Here is a 23,794-nt window from a genome sequence, read left to right as displayed (position 1 = left end):
AAATTTAAAAGTAGAAAAAGAATTCTATTTGTGGAAAATCCCTAGTGCCCGCTCTGTGTATGATGCATTGACATATTAGATGAATCTTTTAAATTGTAAGTTTTCAATTCCTTTATTAATAAAAAAATCATTTTCTATAATGCCTGCCTAAATGATAAGATTAGAAGCATTTTTGATATTTCCCATGCTTATTATGTCTAGTGAAAAGTAGAGAAAATAAAGGGAAGATAAACAGGTTAAGAAAACAATTCTAGTATCAGGAGTAAAACATTCAAATATTATGTTTTCATTGTTCTTCCAGACCTCCAAAAAATAAGAAATTTATCACAAACTTTTTGTAAAATACATCCATTACGTGTTGATACCATGAAGATATTTTTCATTTTGTCACATATTTCTCGAATCTTCTAGAATCGTGGGTCTATAAATCTTGCCTTCAAATCTTTCTAAACTTTTCAAGCTGCAATGTCTAAAATACTTAAGAAAAATTATCCCTACCAATTCTGTAACAGCAAAAAGTCAGAAATATTTTGAAAAAAAAAAAAAAAAAAAAAAAAAAAAAAAAAAGAGGAAGGAAAAAGTGTAAAATTAATTTTATAGAGAAAACTGATGCATTTTCTGAGAATTTTGAATATTCTGAGACAATTACATAGAAAAAACGCTTACTATGAAAAAAATTAAAAAGAAGACATTTTTAATTAATTACATAGCTAATTTTGCTTTTGCTAAAAGCTGTTTCGTAAATTAGGCTTTATAGCATTATGCCTTGTGTATTTTTCAGATTCAAAATATTGTATAATAAGTTGCCAAAATGAAACTTTATAATATGACAGCAAAAAATAAAAATGTTTTATTTTAATGTTATTTTTAAATATAATTTCAATATGTTATTATTATTTTAATGAGATTTATCAATGTTACAATGTTTTAAAAAAAAGATCGTCTACAAATTTTCAGATCTCAGAATTAAAAATTTTCTATAGAAACTGATCTTAAAATCGCCAAAATGTTGACAAGTCGCCAGATTTAGAACCATTTAATAAAAGAATTCACATCCCCAAAAGCAAAAACTTGTTTAAGAGCTCTTTATTAAGAAAAATTAATTTCCAAATGCTTATGTTTCACTTCTTGCTTAGAAACTCGAGTATCCCATCATTTATATTAGAAATAGAAACAAATTATAACCCATGAAAGCCATTTAAAAGATAACCATATATGTCAGTGAATCGCCAAAAAATATTCCTCCAAAATGCTAATTCACACTTAAAATGGCAGTCATAAAAACAGACAGAAATTTCAGATGATTAAAATTAAGGACTTTTAAGGACCAAAAATCGATTCCAAAAAAATTTAAGGACTTTTAAGGACCGTACGAACCCTGTTTGAGATGTATGCCAAGCAGATACGCAGCAATGGAGCCAAATTACTGATCATACAAATTTATGCTAAAATGATTGCTTCTTCAATAACAAGGTATTTTATTTAGTGTCGAAGTGAAAATAAGAATCGGGACTCTCCAAATGTTTTATTATGTGTGGAGGGGGAAATCAAATGTGCATGAGCAAAGCCTAGAAGAAAACATTGGTGGCGGTTTTGAGGTCTGGATTTTAGATCATTCCAGATTTCAGACTTTGTACTGTACCTGCCAACTTCATAAGTAAAAATTCAGATGATTTTTGAAAAAGAAATTAAATGATTAAAATAAATTTAACAGGGAAAACTGATTTGAATATTTTGAGAGAATTATCAACATATATATCTGACTATTTTGAGAGAATTACACAAGAAAAATTACTTATCATTAAACATTAGAATAAAAAAAATTAATTTTAGAATAATTTTAATACCTTTTTTAGCCCTGCTAAACATAATTTTAATATATTGTTGTTTTAACAACACTGTAATAACATTACTGTACTTATTAAGAAATCTACATGATACTCACAAAAACCTGAATCAAAATTTCTGTATGGCAAGTTTCTGTCAAAATCCTCCTAATGCTGATAAGTTGCCAGTCTAAGCAATGCACACAACAGAATTCAGATTGCAAAAAAGGAAAAACGTTGTTTTGTGCGTAACAAAGAAACAAATTTAGATGACAATCTGCATGTCTGCCAAGATTATACAAATCTACTGACAAATCGGCAAACTGATACAATTTTTAGCACCTTAAAATAATAATAATAATAATAATAAAATCTGAAGGATTTCAGATTTTACATTACACCCAAAGGGGAATTTTTTTAACATTCTGTGTGTTGCCTTTAGTTATTAAATATCATGTTCTTCGCACTTAAACCATAAAATTTAGTTCAACAGCAATATTGCAAATTAATTTTAAAATAATCAGCATATCTTTAGAATAAATAGCAGTTCTTAAGCAGTTCCCATAAAAATTATGGAAAACTGGCAGATACCCATTAATTGGGGGTTTTTCTTTTTTTAAAATTGAAACTTTAGTCCAATAAAAAAATTGCTCCAACATCCAACCGCCATCATTAACTATTTTCTTATTTTATTTCTTTGACAGGTCTTCAAAGGAATGCTTTAGATAGTTTCCGTTATTCTTTGTAGCACAGGTGCAGGGCAAGTGAATCTTCTGTACAAATATGTGGTCCCAGATTTAAATTGTTCTAATACTGGTAGATTTTTTTCAGGACATCCTCCTCCTTTTTAGCAGGTCAAAGAACTTTCCACTGGTAAAAGTGATTAGAAGCATGATCTTTACAGAGGCTGTCTGCACATTTTTTAGACGATTTTGCTTTGCTATTAAAAAAATTGTCTGTTTAGAAACTTTCTTTTAACTGCAACTAAACTTTTGAAAGTATAAATTAATGTCTGTTGCTTGACAGTTTTGTCTTCATGAAAAATGGCACTTTTAAAGAAGCAATGATAGAAAGCTATGTTTGTGCTCTTTCCAAAGAAAATTATATGTATCTACTTATTAAAAAATGCTGTGAAAGCCATATTTTTTTTTTTTTTTTTTTTTATGTCTAAAGATACGATGGGTATAAATGTGAAAGGGGAAAAAAAAAATGTCAAAAATTGGCGTCAAGTGGAAAAGTTGTTCCAAATACACATCCAAGGAAAAATAGACTGTTTAAAATGTAGGAAAGGTTAGATTCCAGTTACTACTACAATTATTGTTATGTTCAATAACCAGCATTATTTTCTTTTGGCACTGAATTGCTGGATTCTTCCGAGTTTCGGGACTTGTGAGCTGCAGTTCCCATCTTATAAATGTTGCATAAACATAGGATACATGCAGCTAAAATATTACTTCCAAACCAAACAATCTATGGTAAGAGAGAGAATACCAGGTTCTCATTAGTAATGAAATGGAGATATCAATATTTAGTGCTTAGAATAAAGACCATAATGCACTTGAAAAATGTGTTAATATATACCTGGTGCTCAAAATCTGTTTTCAGCATCAATATCCAATATAAAGTTATCAGTTGCTAAATCAAGGTTATTATTTTGGATACACTATACAAAGAGTAAATTCAAATAAATGTGAATCAAAAACAATTTCCTCCCATTCCAAAACTTAAAACACTCTTTTATAGCAATCCCATGGCAGAAATAAATTCAAATGATAATGTTTTAAAATCATTAATCTTTAGTGAAAAATTAAGTGGTCTATTTAAAAAAGAACAAGGGCAGGAGGGGGAATATTTCACAGCAAAAAGCAAGATTATACTAAGATATTATGATAGCATTTCTACAGATAGTGCTTCTGCTTCTCAGCACATCTTATATAATGCAATTATTTGAAGCCAGCATGTGAACTATATGAAATAAGGATATATAAAGATATTAAAATGAAATATAAACTACTTATATATAAAAAATATGGAATTCTTCTGTTGACAAACACATTCAGTTTAAGTGGCACATAAGGTGGCTATGTTGTACTTAAAATTAATGCTAAAATGGAAAAAAGCTATTACAAACATCAGACTTTTCTAATTTTGAACAGATCTTAAAATGCATATTATATATAATTCTGTAATAAACTGTTTATATTCAGCTAACATTTACATATTCTTTTTCTGGTAAAAAAGTGAATGTACTTTATTACAAATGTGATTAATTCATTCTACATTACAGTTATCTAATTCAATTTTTGAAAAGGGCATCCTTTTAAAAATATTTAGCTTGCAATCTGTTGATGCATTTCCTTTTTAACATTTGTGATCTGAAGACTAAACATTAAAACAGAAGTTTTAGTAAAATATGACATTTTAATAAAATAATTCAAAAAATTGGATCTTATTTTTATATACACATGATAATTATTTTCCTTAGCTACCTGGAATAGGTAGGTGGCTCAATATGTGTTACTCTCCTACTTTGCAGGAGATTTTGTTCAAAGTCTTCTAATAACTTTACTAAGTATTTTCTTTTAAACCTATATGCCTCATTTATGACTTCCCGTACCATAAAAATTTGAACATCAAGATTATTGTCCACTGCCTCCAACTGCTTAAAAAGCTGACAAAAATCTGGAAGAAAAGGGAAGTTTGAATATTAAAAAGAAGAAATGTAAATTTAAGATATCCAAAAAATTTTTACAATATACACAGAAAAGATAACTGACAAAGGTATACAACCAGTTATTGTTACCACAATTTAATGCTTTAATTGTCTGCTCTGTTTTCTTCATTTCCTTATAAAGGGAACGATTTTGTATTTTCATTTCTAACTGGGTAACTGGCAAAAATTCAACTTGCATTTGTCATGCCTTGAAGGCACATGCATTTACACTTAGGTATACACATTATATTTTAAAAATACTACATTAATATGTCCCTGTTAAAACAAAAATTGGACTTTTGAAATAACAAGCAGAATTTGATCCTGTAACTAAATTATCATAGGAAAGTTTTATTAACCCTCCTAGGGTTACGGGTTTAGCCCTGAAATTTCTAAATTTCAAAAATGTCATGAATAAGTGGAATTTTCTTGATTTTAATTAAAAAATGACTGTCTCATTTTGTATCTTTATTCCTTTTCTTCCAATATACATCCAAACCGAAATCAGATACATTAAAAACTAGCAGAAATTTTTATGTATAATGAATACAGAAGGCAGCCTTCTATGCGGAATTTTTCGGCCATAAAGCTGAGAGGGTTAAAAAATGCACTCAAAAATTTTAGTTCTGCTATGTTAATATAATTTGATTTACATTTGTAAATATATCATTTTTAACCAAATTTTCTTACTTTCTTTTTGCATAATCTGAAATTTAGATTTAATTCAAGTAAAATTAACATATTTTTTAATAAACTTTTAAAATTATAATCGCTAAAAAATTGTTCATCATATCACAGCAAATACATTTCAGGCATATTAAAAAATTTGAGTTTTTTTTATACATAAATTTTAGAATTATATATATATGTAAAATATAAAAAATACGATGCCTTTGCTCTATACAAACAGGCAACCTCTAGTTAACTTTCAGCAATTTCAGGATCTTCCCCCTAGACCAGTACTTTCGAGAAAATTCTGGCATTTTACTTAATCAGTACTATAAATGAAGAGTTTGTGCCATTTTTCATCAGATTGCTTTTCTCCCCCTGCTGCTCTTCCCATCTGTCTTTATTTCTTCAAATAGTATGATGCAGTAAATTTAAAGTTAATTCTAAGTCTAAATTACTATCACATATGTAATCTTGAAGAATCTAAAAGAATAATGATTTGCCATTTGAACTGAATAAAGATGTGGAATCAAAACAGCTAACTTCTTCTGTGTCATCATGCCAAGCTTCATGTGAGTGCCCAACTGCCAAAATATTACATATATATATTGTTCATGAGCTTAAAGCAGTACTAATACCAAAGCTGGCAACAGTTCTGTTTTTACTAATGATTATTTTTGGTTTCAATGAAATTTAATAGATTAACTTATACAAGTATAAAAGCTAATGTCAAATTAAGAATTTTTGCAACATTAGAAACATATTAAAATTTTTAAGGATGTTGCAAAGTTTCTATTTTTTGTGTGAATTATCATCATCATTAATAATAAATCTCATACTAATTCAATTTAGCACCTTACAATCATTTGCATCCACACAGGAAGTTAGTCACTCATTGAAGACATGGTAAATTGACAAAAATCATTTGTTTGGCTATCTTTACAGCTCATGGGTAAAGGAGCATTTTATAATTTTACGAGAGAAAAAAACAGTTTAGTTAACATTTACATTTTTACAGCCAATGGATACTGTTTAGCGAAATGAATGTTGAGCAAATGTGTAAATCCCCATGCACTCAAGCAGGTATATGTTAAGCATTATGCAAGGGATATTTATCATTGCATGTATACGTGAAAATACTACAACACAAAATAGGTAATTCTACCAAAAGTTGAATATGAGAGGGCAAATTAACAGAAAGCATTAAAATTTTGAAGCAATACACATATTCCATTTCTAAATACTTCTCTGAACTTTGTTCAAATGATAATACACAATTTCATTATCTTAATATTGTTTTAATAATGTAATATTGTTTTGTTCACACAATTTTGAGCTCAGAAAAGTAAATACAAACAAATATCAGAGCTTTTAAAATTAAAATACATTTTAATTCGAGTTCCGATTTTATTCACAAACATTTAGTTTTATAACGTGATAAATATTACTTCGCATTAAGAAAAAAACTGAAGTATTTATATATTTTTTATAATTTTTACTGAAATTTCTCAGAAGTATTGGCAACTTTAGGAGGAAGATTTAGGAGGTGACATATACATATATTCCCTATTGATTTTTGCTACCAGAAAGCACTTGCATCACTCCATTACTTAAAGTACAATTAGTAAATGTTACTGTTTGTAAAATTATACTCTAAATATCTTTGAACAACTTTAAATATCTTGTTTTCACAGCTACTCTGTAAACTCCAAATGTCTCTGGATATCTTTAAGTATGTCATCTTCACAAACAGTCTGTAATGCTATTCCCACCAAATGACTCTGGCTGATTTAAAATAAAGGGAAAAGAAACAGTTTCATACAGTCCAATTTCTTCACTGTACGGAACATTTCTGGTAAACCCTTAGTAATTTTGTTTTTAAAAAATGCTTTTTAGTTACAAAAAAATTCGGCCCACATACAATTCAAATTCAAGAACACTACTCTAAATCATGCTTTTCAGACATGAAAAATATAAGTTGAATTTTATTGAGCGACCAAGTAGGGACTGTCTTTTTGTACATATAAATCTGACATTGTTACTGATACACTGAACAAATAACAGTCATTTTTTATTCTGTATGTAGTTGAGACTAAAAGTTTACATTACTTATGGTTTGATACCTTTATCAGTAAAAAAAGCATATTTTAATAGGTTTAACTTTCTGTTCTTAATATATGATATAATTAATGTTCAACAATATATTTTATTAAGACACTAAAACATCTGCAGATTTTTTATATAAATAAAAAAACAAACTTTTTAAGATTATCAGGCAGGGTGGAGCAGAAATAATTAGAATAACAACTTGAACACTTTAATTGAAAATTAAATTACTATGTAAAGAATTGTAAAAAACATAAAAAAATCACTTTTTGAAAATCATATTGTTCAGATGAGCTCCACTGGAGCACTGGTGATGGTACAGACGGGGAAAATGCTGCAGTACGGGGGGCCATTTTAGCAAGTAAAAAATACTTTTATAGGCAACTATGTCAACCATAATAGTGTGGAAAAGTTACACTTTTTATCATGAATTCAAGCTTATTAAATTTTAATATTTATATTTAGCTTATAAAATATAATGCATTAAGACAAAATAAATTATGCCCGCTTAATATACTTGGTATGTTTTCATTTTTTATTTCATAATTTGTAAATACAAAATTCAAGGGTCATTTCTGTGTTGAAGTCCTTTCTTCCTGTGCAGATTCCATTTACAGCTTCGTTCTAGCATCGAGATATGTTCTATAGATGAATGAGGTCACTGCCTTCCACTCCCTTCACCTCTCTGGCTGTCACACATGCACAAACATGTCTATCCCTTTCAACATTGCATTTGCAATTTGAAGTTCTTGAAATTGGATGTATTTTGGGTGTTAATACACATATACTGCTCAGTTTATAGTTTTCAGAGTGTATGGTTTGTTAGTATGTTTGTTTGTGTTTTGCGAATGAAATGTGACATTTAGATCAACTCATCAAGATAGAGAACACTATTAGTTATAATGGAAAAGAAGCAAGAGTACATAAGCAGTTTCCAGAAAAGAAAATTAAAACAACAATCTGAATCCACCAAACAGCTTAAAAAATATACATATTAAAAAAAAAAAAAAAAAAAAAAAAAGATGGATTTCAGTTTGAATCGGGATACTGTTCAAGTTAATGAATTAATTATTGAATATAATGTACCTAATTAATGAAAGTTCTTGTAATAAATCCCATGAAGGGAGTGATAGAACCTCTCTGAATGAAAATCTTGATAATAAGTTAATTCACCCAAGCTCTAATAATGATGTTACTTCCAGAATCAACACTGAACATAGACACAGATAATTTTTATGTAAAACTTTTATGTAAAGAAACAAAACAATTAATTTCAGCATTTAAGCCTTGCCAACCAATGAGGCCTTTTCAAAAAAGATAAGAATATCAGATTTCTCAATTCATCCTATTATTCGCCCACCAGCGGCCAAGCCGTAAAGTCACTGAACACTGGTAGTTCGGTCCGAATCCCACAAACGGGCTGGCTGCATGGGTGTTTTCATGGTTTTCCCTATGTGTAACGTGTATATGAGCCAATTCCCTTAGAAAGTCCTCCAAGAAGGCATCCCTTCCCTTAGGCAGATAGCCCTAGTGTTCTTTGCCATAATCACACACACATACTATTATTCATTTCAAAAAATAGTGGGATGAAACATAGGCAGGTTTTGGTTATGTTATATGCCAAAACCAAATGGCATTTACTGAATTATGAACCATGGTGGCTTTTTAGTAAAGCCACGAAGCTCAAAATTGGCATGAAAGCACTCATGTTTCGAAAGGCCTCAGTGAAAAGATAAAAAAGCATAGAACTAGTAAATGCCCATCTTCATACTTGTCTGATTTAGGCTATTCAGAAAAAATATCAAACACTTGCAAAGAGAAGTTCTGATGAGCAGAGAAAGTGGAAAGACATATTTACAATAATTATTGACATTGTCCAAACAATGGTTACATGTGCTTTGCCTTTCCAAGATCACAAGGAAACATTAATAAAAATCAGGCCTCAATCTGGAAATTTCTTGAAAAAAATAGGCATCTTAGCATGTTATGATTCTCTTCTAAAAGCTCATATCACAACCACAAAATCCCTAAGTATTTCCATTATGAAATTAAAAATGAAATTATTAATTTATTAGGCACGCCTGTGGTAGATTCTTTACTTGTGAAAATTCATTCAGCTCCTTTTTATCTCCATAATAGTTGAATCCATTCATCTTAAAATAAAAGGATAAAAAAAGCACTGATATGTAACGTTATCAGCAAAATCTCCTATTACAACATAATTGATCGAAAATAAATGATTCAATTCCAGTTTTTACCAAACTGTGCAACCAAAAAAGTCTTAGTATACAGTTAAATACCGAAGTAGTATACAGTTAAATACCGAAAATCCGCTGACCTGAAATCTGCGTTGCCTCTTAAAATACAAACATTCAGTTTATAGGTTCCGGAAACCGCAATATTGAGTAGGAAATATCGAAGAAAAAATACTTACTGAATAATGACGTCATAATTACCGAATAATAATGAGTCATAAAGTAGATGATTCACTCAACTCTTCTTTCAAGTTCACAATTCACGTTGTTGTATTTTCTGAGCTCTGTTATTTCACAAGATTATTTAGTGCTGCCATTTTTTTATCTGGATATTTTGTGGATAAATTAAGAATATTTTTAATTTCAGCCTTTTAATACAATGAGAGATAAGAAACACGCTTATGATTTTACTGCTTGCAACATTGAAAAACGTAAGCACGTTGCATTGACGGTAATGCAAAAAGTGCAAATTCTGCAAAAGAGGGAGACAGGTGCTACTCCTCGGTTTATAGCAGAATCGCATGGAATTGCGATACAATTGTGTACGATATACGGAAAAATAAAGAAAAGCTATTGAAATTTTACAGAAACAGTGAGTGATTCTAACACTGGAATCCGAAACCGGAAATCTTTGTAGGAGGCGAAATCGGCAAACCTCGATGCTGTGACTACAGAATACATTAATAATATAATCAATTTATATATGTAATAATAATTTAATGCATATAATAAGTTATTGCAATAATGTATATAATAATTTAATTAAATGTACCTAATACGCCTTTATTATTTTGCACTTTTAGTCTGAATACTATGATTTATCTTTTCTGTCCTGAAATCTGCAAAATCCTAAAATCCGCACAACCTCTGGTTCCAAGCTTTGCAGATTTCTGGACTTTTACTGCATTACAAAATGTAAGAGGCCAGGCTATGATGTTGCAGCCACAATAAATGGTCAACAGTCTGGTTTCCAAAAAGACTAAAGGTTGTAGCTCTTAGTGCAAAATATAAACACTGCACCAAAAAAAGCATGGGTGCGGGGGCAGTTCTATATTTCCCATTGTACTCTGCCAATTGATGAAATTGAAATTTTGCTTTTCATGTCTTGAAAGCTCGACTTAGGATACATATTAGATTCATATATAGCATTGTTCTAATATAGGTATTTTGACACAAAATCAGACTTTTTCTGAAATGACATGCCAATTTTTTTTTCCATATTTTGATTTTATGACTCAAATTATACCTTAATATTAAATTTCATAAAATTTTGTGCGAAATTTAAGAATTCAAAAATTTGTCTTGCCAGATTTTTTTTAGTTTGCACCAAGAATAATTCACTTGACGAACTTCTTAATTTGAAGTAACCTAGTTTCTTTCTTTTTTTTTTTTTTTTTTTCATTGTAAACGAGCAAACAGTCAACTGTGTTTAACTGTAGTACAGGTAATAGTAGATGCTCGCTGTAAAGATCTTACGCATCCTACACACAAAAGGACGGTAAAAAGAATATTTCAAATAATTTTAACAAAGTGTGTAAACTACATTTGGCATTATTATCGCTTATAATAAATATGCCAAATTTCAAAATGTGCCAATATGTAAATTCCCGTATATCCTAGGAAATTTTGAATAAAAAACTCCAATTCCTTGTAGGCATGCTCAGAAATACATCTAATTTAATATGAGGGTAAGAATTTTATAGGGTAAAATTCAAATTTTTTTCAAAAAATTTATAAAAAATTTTTTTTTTAAATAAATCATAAAAAAATTAGAGAATTTTATTTGGAATGAACCTCAATTTTGAATTCTGGAAGAAGGAATCAAGTAAGTTTAATAATAAAAAAAAGAGAGATTAATAATGTAATTCAATTAACATTAAGGAGCTAAAATTTTGAGAGCTAATTTTTTAAAAACTTCTTGTGCAATTTTTACAAAACTTGCAGGTTTGACATAATTTGAGCCATAGAAATGAAATATGGGGAAAAATTGGCATGTAATTTCAGAAAAAGTCCGATTTTGTGTCAAAATACCTACATTAGAACAATGCTGTATATAAATCTAATACAATCCTAAGTCACGCTTTTGTGACAAGGAAAACGCAAGCTGAATTTCGACAATCATCCTAGTAGAACGAGAAATAAAGAACTGTCCCATTTTCCCCCGGCAGTGTACATTGTGCTATGTACAACTTGAATGTAGTTGTAAACAATTCAGTGGCATATGTTCTTAAAATATTGATATCTACTAATTTTGTTATGGTACATTTTTTCAGAGAAAGTTTACCTTTGTGGCATGAGTTAAACAATACTATTAATATGAATGATGATGTTTCTAAAAATACTTTGAGTTTGAAATAATTGTGCCCCAAAAGATTTCAATCTCATAATAATCTTCTAATGGCTTTGAAAAGTAACTTCAAATCTATTATGAAATACTTGACTGAAATTATATTACCATATTCTATCAAAAGCTTTTCAGAATGAATAAGCAGACCTCAACAAACTGTGCTTTTTTTAAGTTAAAGATTAAAAAGAAAAGTTATAGATAAGGTAAAAAAAAAAGAAGATTAAATATAATGAATTGAAAATTTTAAGAGTTAATATTTTTGCTCTTTTGAAGGATCCAAAACAACTGGCTTAGTCTTGGAATGTAACCTATGAAATTAAAGAAAAATAAATTAAGCGGTCTGTAAAATGCTCATTTGATGAACTAGCATTTGACAACAGAATCAACCACCAGTGAAATCTTTTGAAATTAAAGTGTTTAATGGATTACTGGATGCCATAACAAATCAGATTCATATCAAATTTATGGGTCTGAAAACTGTTGTTAAAACCTTTAATTTTTATCAGCACAAAAATTAATACGGCTGGCAAACATAGAACTGAAAGAAAAAATCATTGATCTTGTTAAACAAGTATGCAATAGATTTATCTGAAAATTTAGTGGATTGAGTCATATGTTTTAGAACACTGTTAAGGAATGAAACAAGCCAGAAGAAAAATGTTAAAGCAATTGAAAAATTACTAAATGAACAATATACATGTTCACTGCTTTAGAAATATATTTAATATCACTTGTGATCACAGGTGAAAGAAGTTTAACCAAGTTAAAACTCATAATCTTACTTAAGTAGTATAATGACCCAAATATATGTTTAAGTAGTCTGTCAATTTTAAGTACTGAACATGAAGAAAATCCAAAAATAGATATCAATAAAGTAGTAGAAGAATTTCTGATTAAGAAAAAGAAAGGACAACGAAGCATTAAAAAGAAAATAGGCTATAGTACAGAAACTTAATTTCAATATTTTTATAAACTATAATGAAAAAGTTTTTTCCAAGCTGAAAATATAACTGACAATAAACTTTCTTACTTTGATATTTTGTTGTATCAGTTGTTCAAAAGTAATGCGTCAAATAAATCAGCTGGTTTTGGTAAGTTTCATCATATGAATTTTAAGTATGACAAGTTTCGTCATATGAACTTTAAGTATGACAATTTTTTTAATATAACTATTTTGTTTCTTAAAAAGGTAAATTTACAGTGTAATAGATTATAAATAACTGGAAGTGAACTACTGAATATATCACACACTCTTTTTTTAAGGAGGGCCTTCAAGTTATTAATGTTGTCACTGCACTGGAGGTAAGGTATACCATGAACTCCCTCTCGGATATAATCTTTCAGTTACTGTATAATGAGAGGTCAACAGATTTAAACATTATCTTCCAAATAGCCTCACAGAAAATAATCATATGCTATTAAATTGGGTGATTGTAGAGGCCACTCAATGTCTCTGAAATGAGAGATGATATGTTGCAAGAAAATTCTTCAAATGACAGCCACTGAATTTCATGCTAAATGGGCAATAGTAAAACTCAGTTGGAACTACATCACTCATTCACCGGACTGACCATTAGCAGTTTTAGAAAGGTAAGGCTCAATCACTCCACAAACACTAACACTACACTCCGTTGTAACTTTTCTATTGTATAGTGACTTCTGATGCAGCATACATGGATTCTCTACTGTCTAATATCTAAAGTTCTGCTTGTTGACATATTCATTTGGATAAAAATGGACATTATCAAGTGATCCAGGAACTGCACCATCTTTTTTGATCATTTGCACTAAGTTCCTGCAAAATTATTCAACTGATTCAAATTATAGATAAAATGTTATTGCACTACTTGGATTTTAAAAGGATGGAACTTTAAATCCTCATGCAAGGTACATCAAACAGTTCTAGGAGTTAGTGTAAGGCAGTTGAATGATGACAAGCAGAGCAATAAAGCCTGGCCTAAAAAGCCCTGTGACACTCTGCATACATTTTCCGATGTTCGCACAATTCCAGTGACAATAAAGTGGTTTCATGCTGCCAATGGATGCAATAGATCTGAATTGTGAGACCCAATTCAATGTTGTTTGGCATATGAAAATTTTTACATTTCTTCCAGTGACAAAATATTGCCAAAAAACTAATTGCATGGCAGTAGTAAAATCACTGTTTTTGAAGAACATTTTTGCGGCAAAAGCTCTATGCTCAACCAACTATTGTTGTATAATGACCAAAGGCTTTAAAAGCTATATGCATTTTGCTGTACCATTTACAAAGACGTAACATGGAGCCAAATTTAAATCATCTAATTGTTTCTGCCCAACCCTGAATAAAATAAACTTTCTCTCTATGATGCAGAATCCTTGTGCTATGGAAATAAATCACATAAATAGTATATAATAAATGATATGTTAAGTTAAAAATTTCAGATACCAATTAATGTAAGATGACAAAATTACAATTTATAAAATATAAAGCAGAAAATAAAATTAAAAACAGTAGCAACAGTAAAATAAATATTTTATCTAAACATACAGCTAGATAAAAATGATAATTAACAATACATGTAAATTAAAAGTAAATCCTCCAAAATATAACAAATTTAAATAATCTCATTATTGAAAATAATGAGTGCCTAGTTTTAATGCTTTCTTGTGAATTTTATGAGTAGTTAAATTGTACTTCTATTTAACAAACAGTATAAACAGAAAACATCACCTAGATATCAGAAATTTCATGATTTTCCATTCCTATATAAAACATTCCGATATGATTTGTTTTCATCATAAACTATATATTTACATTCAAAAACTAAAACTCCAAAAGCAATTTTCCTCGAGAAAAATACAAAAATGACTTGTGGTAATTATGAAGTGTTATTCCAATTAAATAAAGTTTTACTTTGCTCTCAAAATAAACATTCCTTTATGCTATGTTAACTGTTAACAAAATGAGAAACGTTCAAATCATTTATTAATATGATATAATTTCCTTATAAGTTTTGGATGATTAAATTAAGTGTTAATTTTCTTTTATAAAAGGTTTGATTGCACCTTGATATATCGGCTAGAAAACTGTTGTAGCACTGGTAGGCCAGAATACTAGTTTGATATTGCTGAGGCTATCAATGGGAAAATGAGTCTGCAATTACAATCAAAAGCAAAACTTTCTCTTTCACTCGCAGCTCTTGATTCCATAAGTTCTTGAAAAATAGATAATATCACCATTGAACGGAAAATTCACTAGGAATTGCTTGCTAGTTTTTAAACTCTCAGAATCCTTAAATTTTCTAATTATTCAAGTTTCTTCTCAAATAACCTTAAGATATTCATACATATAAACATGGCTACTCAATTTTTTTTGACATTGTACCAGTAATACACTTTTCATTTTTAACCCTTTTGCGGCGACTGTCACACATACACAGCAGCAAGAAACACATTCACTTCATGGGTGGCATGTTGGTGTGACAGTGTTTTCTCATTCACTCCTGGCCGCCACACATTTCTGCCAGTGTTCTGGAATACTTTAAAGCCCACTACATGGCATACTGTGTCCATTACTTATGAACTAAACATAGTTTTAGGATCCTGACCTTCAATTTGATAACATTCTGCATGACATTAGTGTCAGCTGTTGCGGGGGAGGAGCTGTAATGTAAATAAACAGAGCTTGGCTCTGTTTGCCACGTGATATAAATATTCACATTTCTGATATCCCTTTGAATCCTTTCTTATTCTTTTTTTGCTACTGTGTAGGGTCTTTTAGTTACTACTATGTGAGGTTCTATTATGCTTTGCATTGCTTTTATCGCCTATATTTCACATACTTCCCTTTTTATTTCAGAAAGACTTCCGTTTGTTATCGTGAGCAAGTATTATTTATCAGATGAAAGTTATACTCACATGGTAAATTAAATCAGCCAATTAGTTACATAAATGAGAGTGATGATTCATTTTCTGAAGAGTTACACAGTGATATTTTTAGTGATTCTCATATGGATATTTTGTCAGAGACTGAGCTTACTGGATGTCTACCTTCCAGTTCACACAAAAGATTATGTTACTTCTCCTTGTTAATAGTTTTTGTTATATTTTTTATTAATTAAAAAGTTTATTAATGTATTTTATCAATTAAAGCTTTGAAATAATTTGAATAGCGCTTCTGAAAATTATTTCTCAAGTTAAGAATTTTTTTATATATTTTCATGTAAAGTAAAGGAAAAAGATCATTAAATGCTAATTTTAATGTGTATGAAAGCTTAAGTAATAATCTACAATAGTACAAGAAATTATGAAGTTAGGACATTAACTTTTTTGGGTGATCTTTTTACTAAAGTTAGGCTTAGCATATGCAAAACCTCTATCCTATGGAAGCATTCCTTTCGACTTCCATCCATCCTGAGGGAATGTTTTAAACAAAGGCACCATCTCTAAAGGGTTAAATCTCTCTCATTTCATGGCTACAATTTATAACACAGACTCATCATCACTAAAGACAGCATCAAGTGAATAATCATCAAGTAGTGGTTACTCCAAACTCAGTCACTATCACAGCATTCTCAGGCCAGAAATTTAATTTCTCCACTGATATTTCCAATTTTGATGTTATGCCTTTTCTTCCATCTCTCTAACTATTCCTCTGAGTACACAAAATTTTGATTCTTGTCCAGAAAATTGGCTAGATGCTTAAATTTTGTCTTCAACACAAGTCCCTAAAAAGTTCCTAAATATCTCTAAAAAGCAAATAATTGAAGTAATGCTAGATCAAAATTTTTTTGACTAGATAATAAAAGTTCTTTTGCACTAGGATTGCTTATATTCAAAGGAGCCAAAATTTTATTCTTGTTTTCCAGTCAAAATGTTTGTTTATCTTCCAAAGAAAGTTTTATGCCTGACATTCTGAATATTCAAAATTGGAAGTGAACTGACAAAATAGGTACTGACTAGTGAACCTCCTTCAGAGAATTAATAAATACTACCAAAAGGCTATGTCTCTCATTTTCCTTCTATTTTCTTTAGCTGGTTTAATAGAAAATCTTAACTCCTCACTCAACTCTTGGAAATGACATTTACTCTTTTTTATTTGAATAAAAGCTTAAAATAGAACTTTGGTCCAACAAAATAGCCTCTTCTAAAAGAACCTCAAGAACCTACTTTTGTCTTTAATGCACTCAATGGGTACAGACCAAGTCTACAGAATTACTTCCAACACATTCTTTCAAGCTTTTACTAGAGCGTTTACTTTGAAATAAACTATAATTACATTTTTTTTTTTTTTTTTTTTTAAATTCTACTTTTTTAGCAAAGTTTACTGTAACCAAGTTCATTCATTACATCTAGAGTTGACTAAATTTTCATTAATTTACTCGTAAATATTTGTTATTATTTCTTACATGTAAAGTATATTAGGTACACTGGATACTTTTATATTAAATTTCATACCACTTGCTCTTTTTTTTTGGGGGGGGGCATGTTTCCTCTGTGCTAAGTATTATCAGTTTAGTTAGCTTCTTTCGTGGTGATTACTTTGTTTATAAACATTTGCTCACATAACCATGACTTGCATTCTTAATTTTATGCCTGCTGTTTAGTATTGCATATGATTCTTATTTTAATGCAATTTTTATTTTAGTTTTGTAAACTTTATTTAGTCACTTAAGAGACAACAAATATAACTATTTTTTATTACGTTCTGATTATCTGCATCACATTAAAAGTCGCACACTTTTTGTTGACTTTGAGAAGAAACATTTGTTTGGGTTCCTTTAAATATATTTTAATGATGCTTTCAGTACTAACTACCTGCACTTTTGAAAAATTCAGTTATATATATATATATATATTTTCCCAACAGAAGACATGCACACTTCTTGAAAACAATTACACCAATCAAAAGTCATGCTTCGGGTACATCCCATTTCTTTAGGAATTGCAATGACATATATTACTTTGTTCAAACAATAAAGTAAAATAGTTGTTGTAAATGAGATATGGTTATCTTAAACCAGTTTCCAACTTGTATTTTAAAACTTCGCTTGCAATTTTTCACACCATATTTTTATAAAATTCAATCATTTAAGAAATACAATTTCATAGAATGCAAACTTTTGCATTTCCTATTATTGAAAAAAAAACACTACATTTCTGAAGAAAGGTAACCCTTTCTTTTTCTGCAACCAGCAAACTCTATACTCCCATTATGATTCACTATGACAAAAACAAATGCAAAAAGAAACACTTATCAGTAAAAATGACGACTGAATTTTTCAAAAGTGCAGGTCCACATGTGTTACATTCACACCTGAGTTGTCATATAAATAGTTTTTTACTGACATCATGCACTGCACATAAATACTGGTGCATACTGCTTTGTTAATACTTTCTTGCATTTTTTCAGTGTAGGTGTAGGTACTCAAAAAGTACCGACATTTCTTTTCTTTTTTTTTTTTTTTTTTTTTTTGTGTGTGTGTGTGTGTGTGTGTGTGTGTGTGTGTGTTTATTTCATGTTTCCCCTTTCATAAAGAGGACTCCAGATATGAAACCAGCATAAATTGGAGGGGGAAAATTTTAAAAAGGGGAGATGTTTTGAATAATATTAGGAATAAAACAAAAAATCTGTGGAAGGTCAAGTACTCGGCCAAAGGCATGATAGTCAGTCCATTAGAATATTTTAACATACATTTTATAATTATTGGTAAAACTTAAACAATAAAAGTAAATTTTATAATAGAATTTATACTTTGGTGCATATAGTAACTAAATAGTTCAGACTCGTTAAACATATAAAAATTAAAATTAGAAAATATTCATCAATTTCATTTTCAGCGAATTATTTTTACAACATTTATTGACAAAATTTTAAAATTGGTATCATATAAAAATATTCTGGATGGGAATTTAAGCTGTCTGTGATATATTAAATAAAATATCAATTGATATATATGAACTTAATTGCAATTCCACTTAAGCTGACACATTTTAGTTCAATTCTGATAATTTTAACATTATTGAACTGCGAATAAATGCATGTTACAGTTGCAAACACTACCCCACCAGATTCCAGTCACAGATTTCAAGATTTTAATATCTACATACTCCTTCCTGGTTTCCTGACTTCTTTAAAAAGGGAACTTCTAACACGAATTAATTCTGTCCTAAAAACAGAATCCTGCATATAGTGGCTGATATCATTTGTGCAGTTTAGTCCTACAGATGTCATGTTTAATCCAACATCTTCATCACCCCAAGAGTCAATATGATTCACTACATTGCGTGAATTAACATGATTCATGACCTGCATGTCAGGGCCATTATTCCACATGAAAAGTCCATCTTCCAAAGGAGCTGAATTGAAGAGAAAAAGAAAAATTAAATGAATATGATATTAAAATAGAATGTTTGCTATACTGTACTGATGAAATGTTAAAAAAAGGGGGTTCCTCCCCCCCAAAAAAGAAAGTATTCTTAAAGGAATAATAAAAACCTTAAAAAATGCAACTGAGAAACTTACAAAGTGGCGGAGCATGTCTTTCTTTTTCTATAACATAAATATCTTCATCTGCATCATTAGGGGGGGTGATTGGTATGATATGCGATTCTGATGATATATGGTTTAAATTAGGGGATATTGGTGAAGGACTCTGGGGTCGCCAAACGGGAAAATCTTTAGGTAAAGGACCAGGTTTGCGTTTAGCTTTAGGAGATCCAATAGGTGAATCTAATAGCCTTTTTTGTCCTCGCATGGGAGAATTTCCTCCACCGCCACCAACAAGATCAATATCAGCTTCATCAACCATCATTCTCTAAAAAAAGGGGAAAAAATACAGATGTTCCTTACATAAACACATTGCTATTATGCTCACTAATTTATATTAAAAACTGCAATAACATAGTTTATCCACTGTTAAGAAGGATCAATTTATTTTTACTTTTCTTAGCAACACTAGAAAATTAATTCTATTGATGAAAAAAATCTGCACGATAACACAAATCAAACATTTAAAAATTAATGTGATAAAAGCCTACAAAAGTAGGGGGAAATAATTATAAATTCTCTAAATGGAAGTAAACTCGCTAATTTCACCAAAAAGGAAAGAAATGACAAAACTCTTACTTTGTCGATTTTAAAAGGATTACCAAACATATGCTGACGAACAGGAATGGATTCAATTTCTCGTAAAGGTGGGGTGAAACGCTTTAAATACTCTTGATAATTCCCCATTTGACCAACAGGAAGGCTATGCATTTGATCTACAGCAATTATATAAAAAAAGATAACAGGGTTATTTGAAACACAAATTAAAAAAAAAAAAAAAAAAAACTGTAAACCATATTCTACACATTAATTCTTTAATACAGACTACACTTTAATTCTTTTAAAACGAAATCTTGTTTTGGAAACAATAATATTCAAAATAAAATTTATTTTATTTTTAAGCTATACAGACACATTCATACACATATTTACGCAGAATGAAGTGACAGTAGCACAAATCAAGTGCATTTTCATAAAAATGTGCCAAATAAATCACATCATTTATATCTTTCCAATTTACTAATGGTTTTTATAATAATGTACATCTTTTAAAATTTTCTTAGAACAAATAAATGAAAAGAAACAGTGCAGCATTAATGTGTATTGGTAGGCAGAAGTCTCACAAAAAGCTTTGACATACAATTGAACATAACAGCACTAAACCATAAATAAATCTATTTCCCTGTTTTGCCTTTAATTTTGTTATTATAAACTTTGGTTTAATTAGGTTAACTGGTTACAGGAAAGCACTCAAGGGCTATTGTTTTTTATGTATGTATTCACAGAAGAATTCTAAGAGTTATATTAAGCATGAGGAAAACACAAAAACATCACTGCCAGTGTTTAGGAGTCTTATTCACTTAGCCACTGGGGAGCAATGAACTTCGGTATAGCACACTTCTAAAAAGATATAAAATTTTATATACAATTAAGTTTAATAAAACAACTAAAAAATTTCATAAAAATAAACTAGGCAAATGACATAAAATTGTACTATACTGAAACAGGTGTAAACTCATTTATTTATTTATTTGAGTATTTCACAATTCTGAATATGTCTACCTTTGTTAATACAGCTGAGATTTGTGTGATAATATGTCTATGGTCAATATAATACAGCTATAGCATCAGTGATACAAGAGCAAGAATCCTGGTGATTTAGATGAAATGAAAGCAAAAACATAACCCACACAAGAACAAAATCCTGTGGTACTACATCTAGAGATTGTGACAGCTCAACACACCATCTCCTGGTCCTATGTGTTCAATCCACATGGCTGAGATACCCTCATAAATGTGGGGTCTCTACTTTTTATATTTTGAATGAGATACTCATGGAAATGGTTTCAGAAAACTTTCTCATTGAAAAGGAATTAGCATTAACCAGTTTTCTAATATATCCAGTAAATTCTAGCAGTAACATATCCATGACATTTTCAAATATGAACAAGCCAAGTATTAAACAGTTTACTTCTATTTCAGTAACTTAACATAATAGCTAACTCTATTTCAGTCATTTAAAATTTGAAATAGGTTATGAAGTTTGTTACGAATTTTTAAATGCTTTAAAGAAGTATAAATAACTCTGTATATAAATACAGCAGAGTAATTAAAAATGTCAAAATAAAAATTAAAAAAAAAAAAAAAAAAAAAAACACTATATCTGATGAAATAGGAATATCCTTCAATGAATATGTTAAATTCAGAAAAAAATTAAAAATTTGCCACTAGCCTCTAAAAAATATCTTAAAAATAAATACCTAGTCTTCAAAAAAGTATTGGTTTTAATATAATTATTAAACTTTACTGTACTGTCACAGAATTCTACATACATATGTGTATGTATACATAATGTGTTTATTGACAAGGTATTAAATACAAATATTTTGTTGTAACCTAACTTAAGATAAATCTTGCAAGATATGAAATACAAATATTTTGTTGCAACCTAACTTAAAATAATTATTGTACTAAGATATTCCGTTTGAGGGAGAATTTTTTTTCCTCTTTTCTTTTAAATATAGGGTATGGACTATAAAAATCCATGAAAATAAAGTGATCTAACCTTCATCTTGAAGTCGGGTATGGCTCAAAGAACACTGAAGGAAGTTTGATCTCATTCTGGCAAGCTGATCCAAAATGTTATTCCTAGGAATATCATATGCATTTCTATAGCTTTCATGCTTTATTTCTCTGTCTTTAACATATAAAACAAAAAGATTAAAATCATTTAGATCATTTTTCAGAGCTGTAAATCTGTCATTCATAACTAAGTGTGGCGTCAAATTCATTTCAGTGAGTTTAGTGGCTGAGCCAAATGGGCGCTGTGGCGCAGGATTGACGCGTATCCCGTCTGATATTGTCTTTTTTGTTCCAACGGTTGAGATAAGTTTTTCAAATTCAGTTTTAGCCTAAAAGAATAGATACGAAATGATTAAAAACAAATACAAAATGATGAGACTAACAATTAACTGAAATACATTATTCGATATATCAAAGTAATAGATGCATGTGAAATCCAAGCTAAGGGAAATTTTTTATTGGAATGGATAGACAAAACTATTCAGTTATTGCAAAATGATTGCTTCCAAAAATTTTTAAATGTACATACCTGATTTTTTAATCTTTTAAGATAATTTAGTACATTGTAACTTAAACAGTTCTCCATAGTGTCAGGTACAAGATTTGGAGCTCCCATTCTTTGCAAAGCTCGCTTAAGTGGCTGTAAAGTTAAAACATTTTATTTTATTGAAATCAATATAATTTTAATTAATAATTATATAGCATTTCAACAGCAAATTTATCAGTATTTTTTTTTAATTTTGAATTTTAAGAAATTTTACAGAAGAGAACTAAGCTTTTTATTGAAAAGTTTAATTATCTACTTCAAACTTTTCTACCTTCATATAAACATATCAATACTTTTACTCCAATAATAATAATAATAATAATAATAAAACATTGAAACAGGAATGAGTGAAAGTCAATACACCACATATACTGATATAGTATTAAAAAATAGATAAAATGCTCAAAATTTTTAAAAATTAAATAATTGGATTATGATGTTTAACAAATCATTTATGAATTCTACTGATAAGCTACATAATAAAAACATTATTACTTGTTTAAAATGTTTGCTGTAAAATTAACATAAATTTCACAAGCCTTTTTGTGTTGCTTTGAATACAGCATTATTAAAAATTAAGAAACCAGTTAGGATGTCTGAAAACAAACATTACTGTAAGATACTGCATCATATTGAAATAAAAAAAAAAAAAAGGCTTATTTTAAACAATTTTTACAAATTTAATCAATAAAAAAGATGTTTAAATTCAAAATGGCAATTTATCTGTTGCAAAGTGAAAATAAAAAAATTTCCTCTTAGAATTCTTCTTAAATCTAGAAACTCCAAATCCCAAACCCTTGCATACAAAGTAGGAGTATGTTTCAGGAATATTAATCAATCTTTTACATGTCAATGTTTCCAAATGGGAACATAAAATTTAAAATTCAATTAAAAATTAAATTTTATTTAAATTTCTTTGAACAATTACTATTTATAATCAAGGGCATGCTTGACTTTTGGCATGAACCAGAAATGAATTTTAAGGTGTATAGAAATTCATAAAAAACAGCCTTTCTAGTACTTTTGACACTGCATAAGTTAAAATTTACCCCAAAATAAGAAAATAAACCAGAATTAAAAAATTTAATTTTTTATATTCTGTATAGTTGTTGTTTTAATGAAAAAAAATTAGTTATAAAAATTCTGATAAAAATGTGCTTGATATAAAGAAGCAAATTTGCATGATCCTGAATGACAGCATTAGTGTCTTTCACAAT

General features: G+C 29.3%; 1 protein-coding gene across 2 annotated transcripts in view; it reads right to left on the bottom strand.

Moving 5' to 3' along the window:
• Positions 1-4,227: 4,227 nt before the first annotated feature.
• IntS6 (integrator complex subunit 6) overlaps positions 4,228-23,794 on the bottom strand; it is a 70,578-nt gene continuing 51,011 nt past the window's right edge. For both annotated transcript variants that reach the window (XM_035374769.2, XM_035374770.2), the window contains exons 10-15: positions 22,560-22,670; positions 22,014-22,359; positions 20,027-20,163; positions 19,424-19,715; positions 19,009-19,257; positions 4,228-4,508 (exon numbers count right to left, since the gene is read on the bottom strand). In XM_035374769.2, coding sequence (XP_035230660.1) covers positions 4,312-4,508; positions 19,009-19,257; positions 19,424-19,715; positions 20,027-20,163; positions 22,014-22,359; positions 22,560-22,670 — 1,332 coding nt within the window. In that variant the 3' untranslated portion in view covers positions 4,228-4,311. The remainder of the gene's footprint in view (positions 4,509-19,008; positions 19,258-19,423; positions 19,716-20,026; positions 20,164-22,013; positions 22,360-22,559; positions 22,671-23,794) is intronic.

The sequence above is a fragment of the Stegodyphus dumicola genome, chromosome 5 (assembly GCF_044657685.1).
Source record: "Stegodyphus dumicola isolate Sdum_Otavi_A_Nest chromosome 5, ASM4465768v1".
NCBI lineage: Eukaryota > Metazoa > Arthropoda > Arachnida > Araneae > Eresidae > Stegodyphus > Stegodyphus dumicola.
Note: the sequence above shows the minus strand (reverse complement) of the source record. Positions and strands in the feature narration are given on the sequence as shown.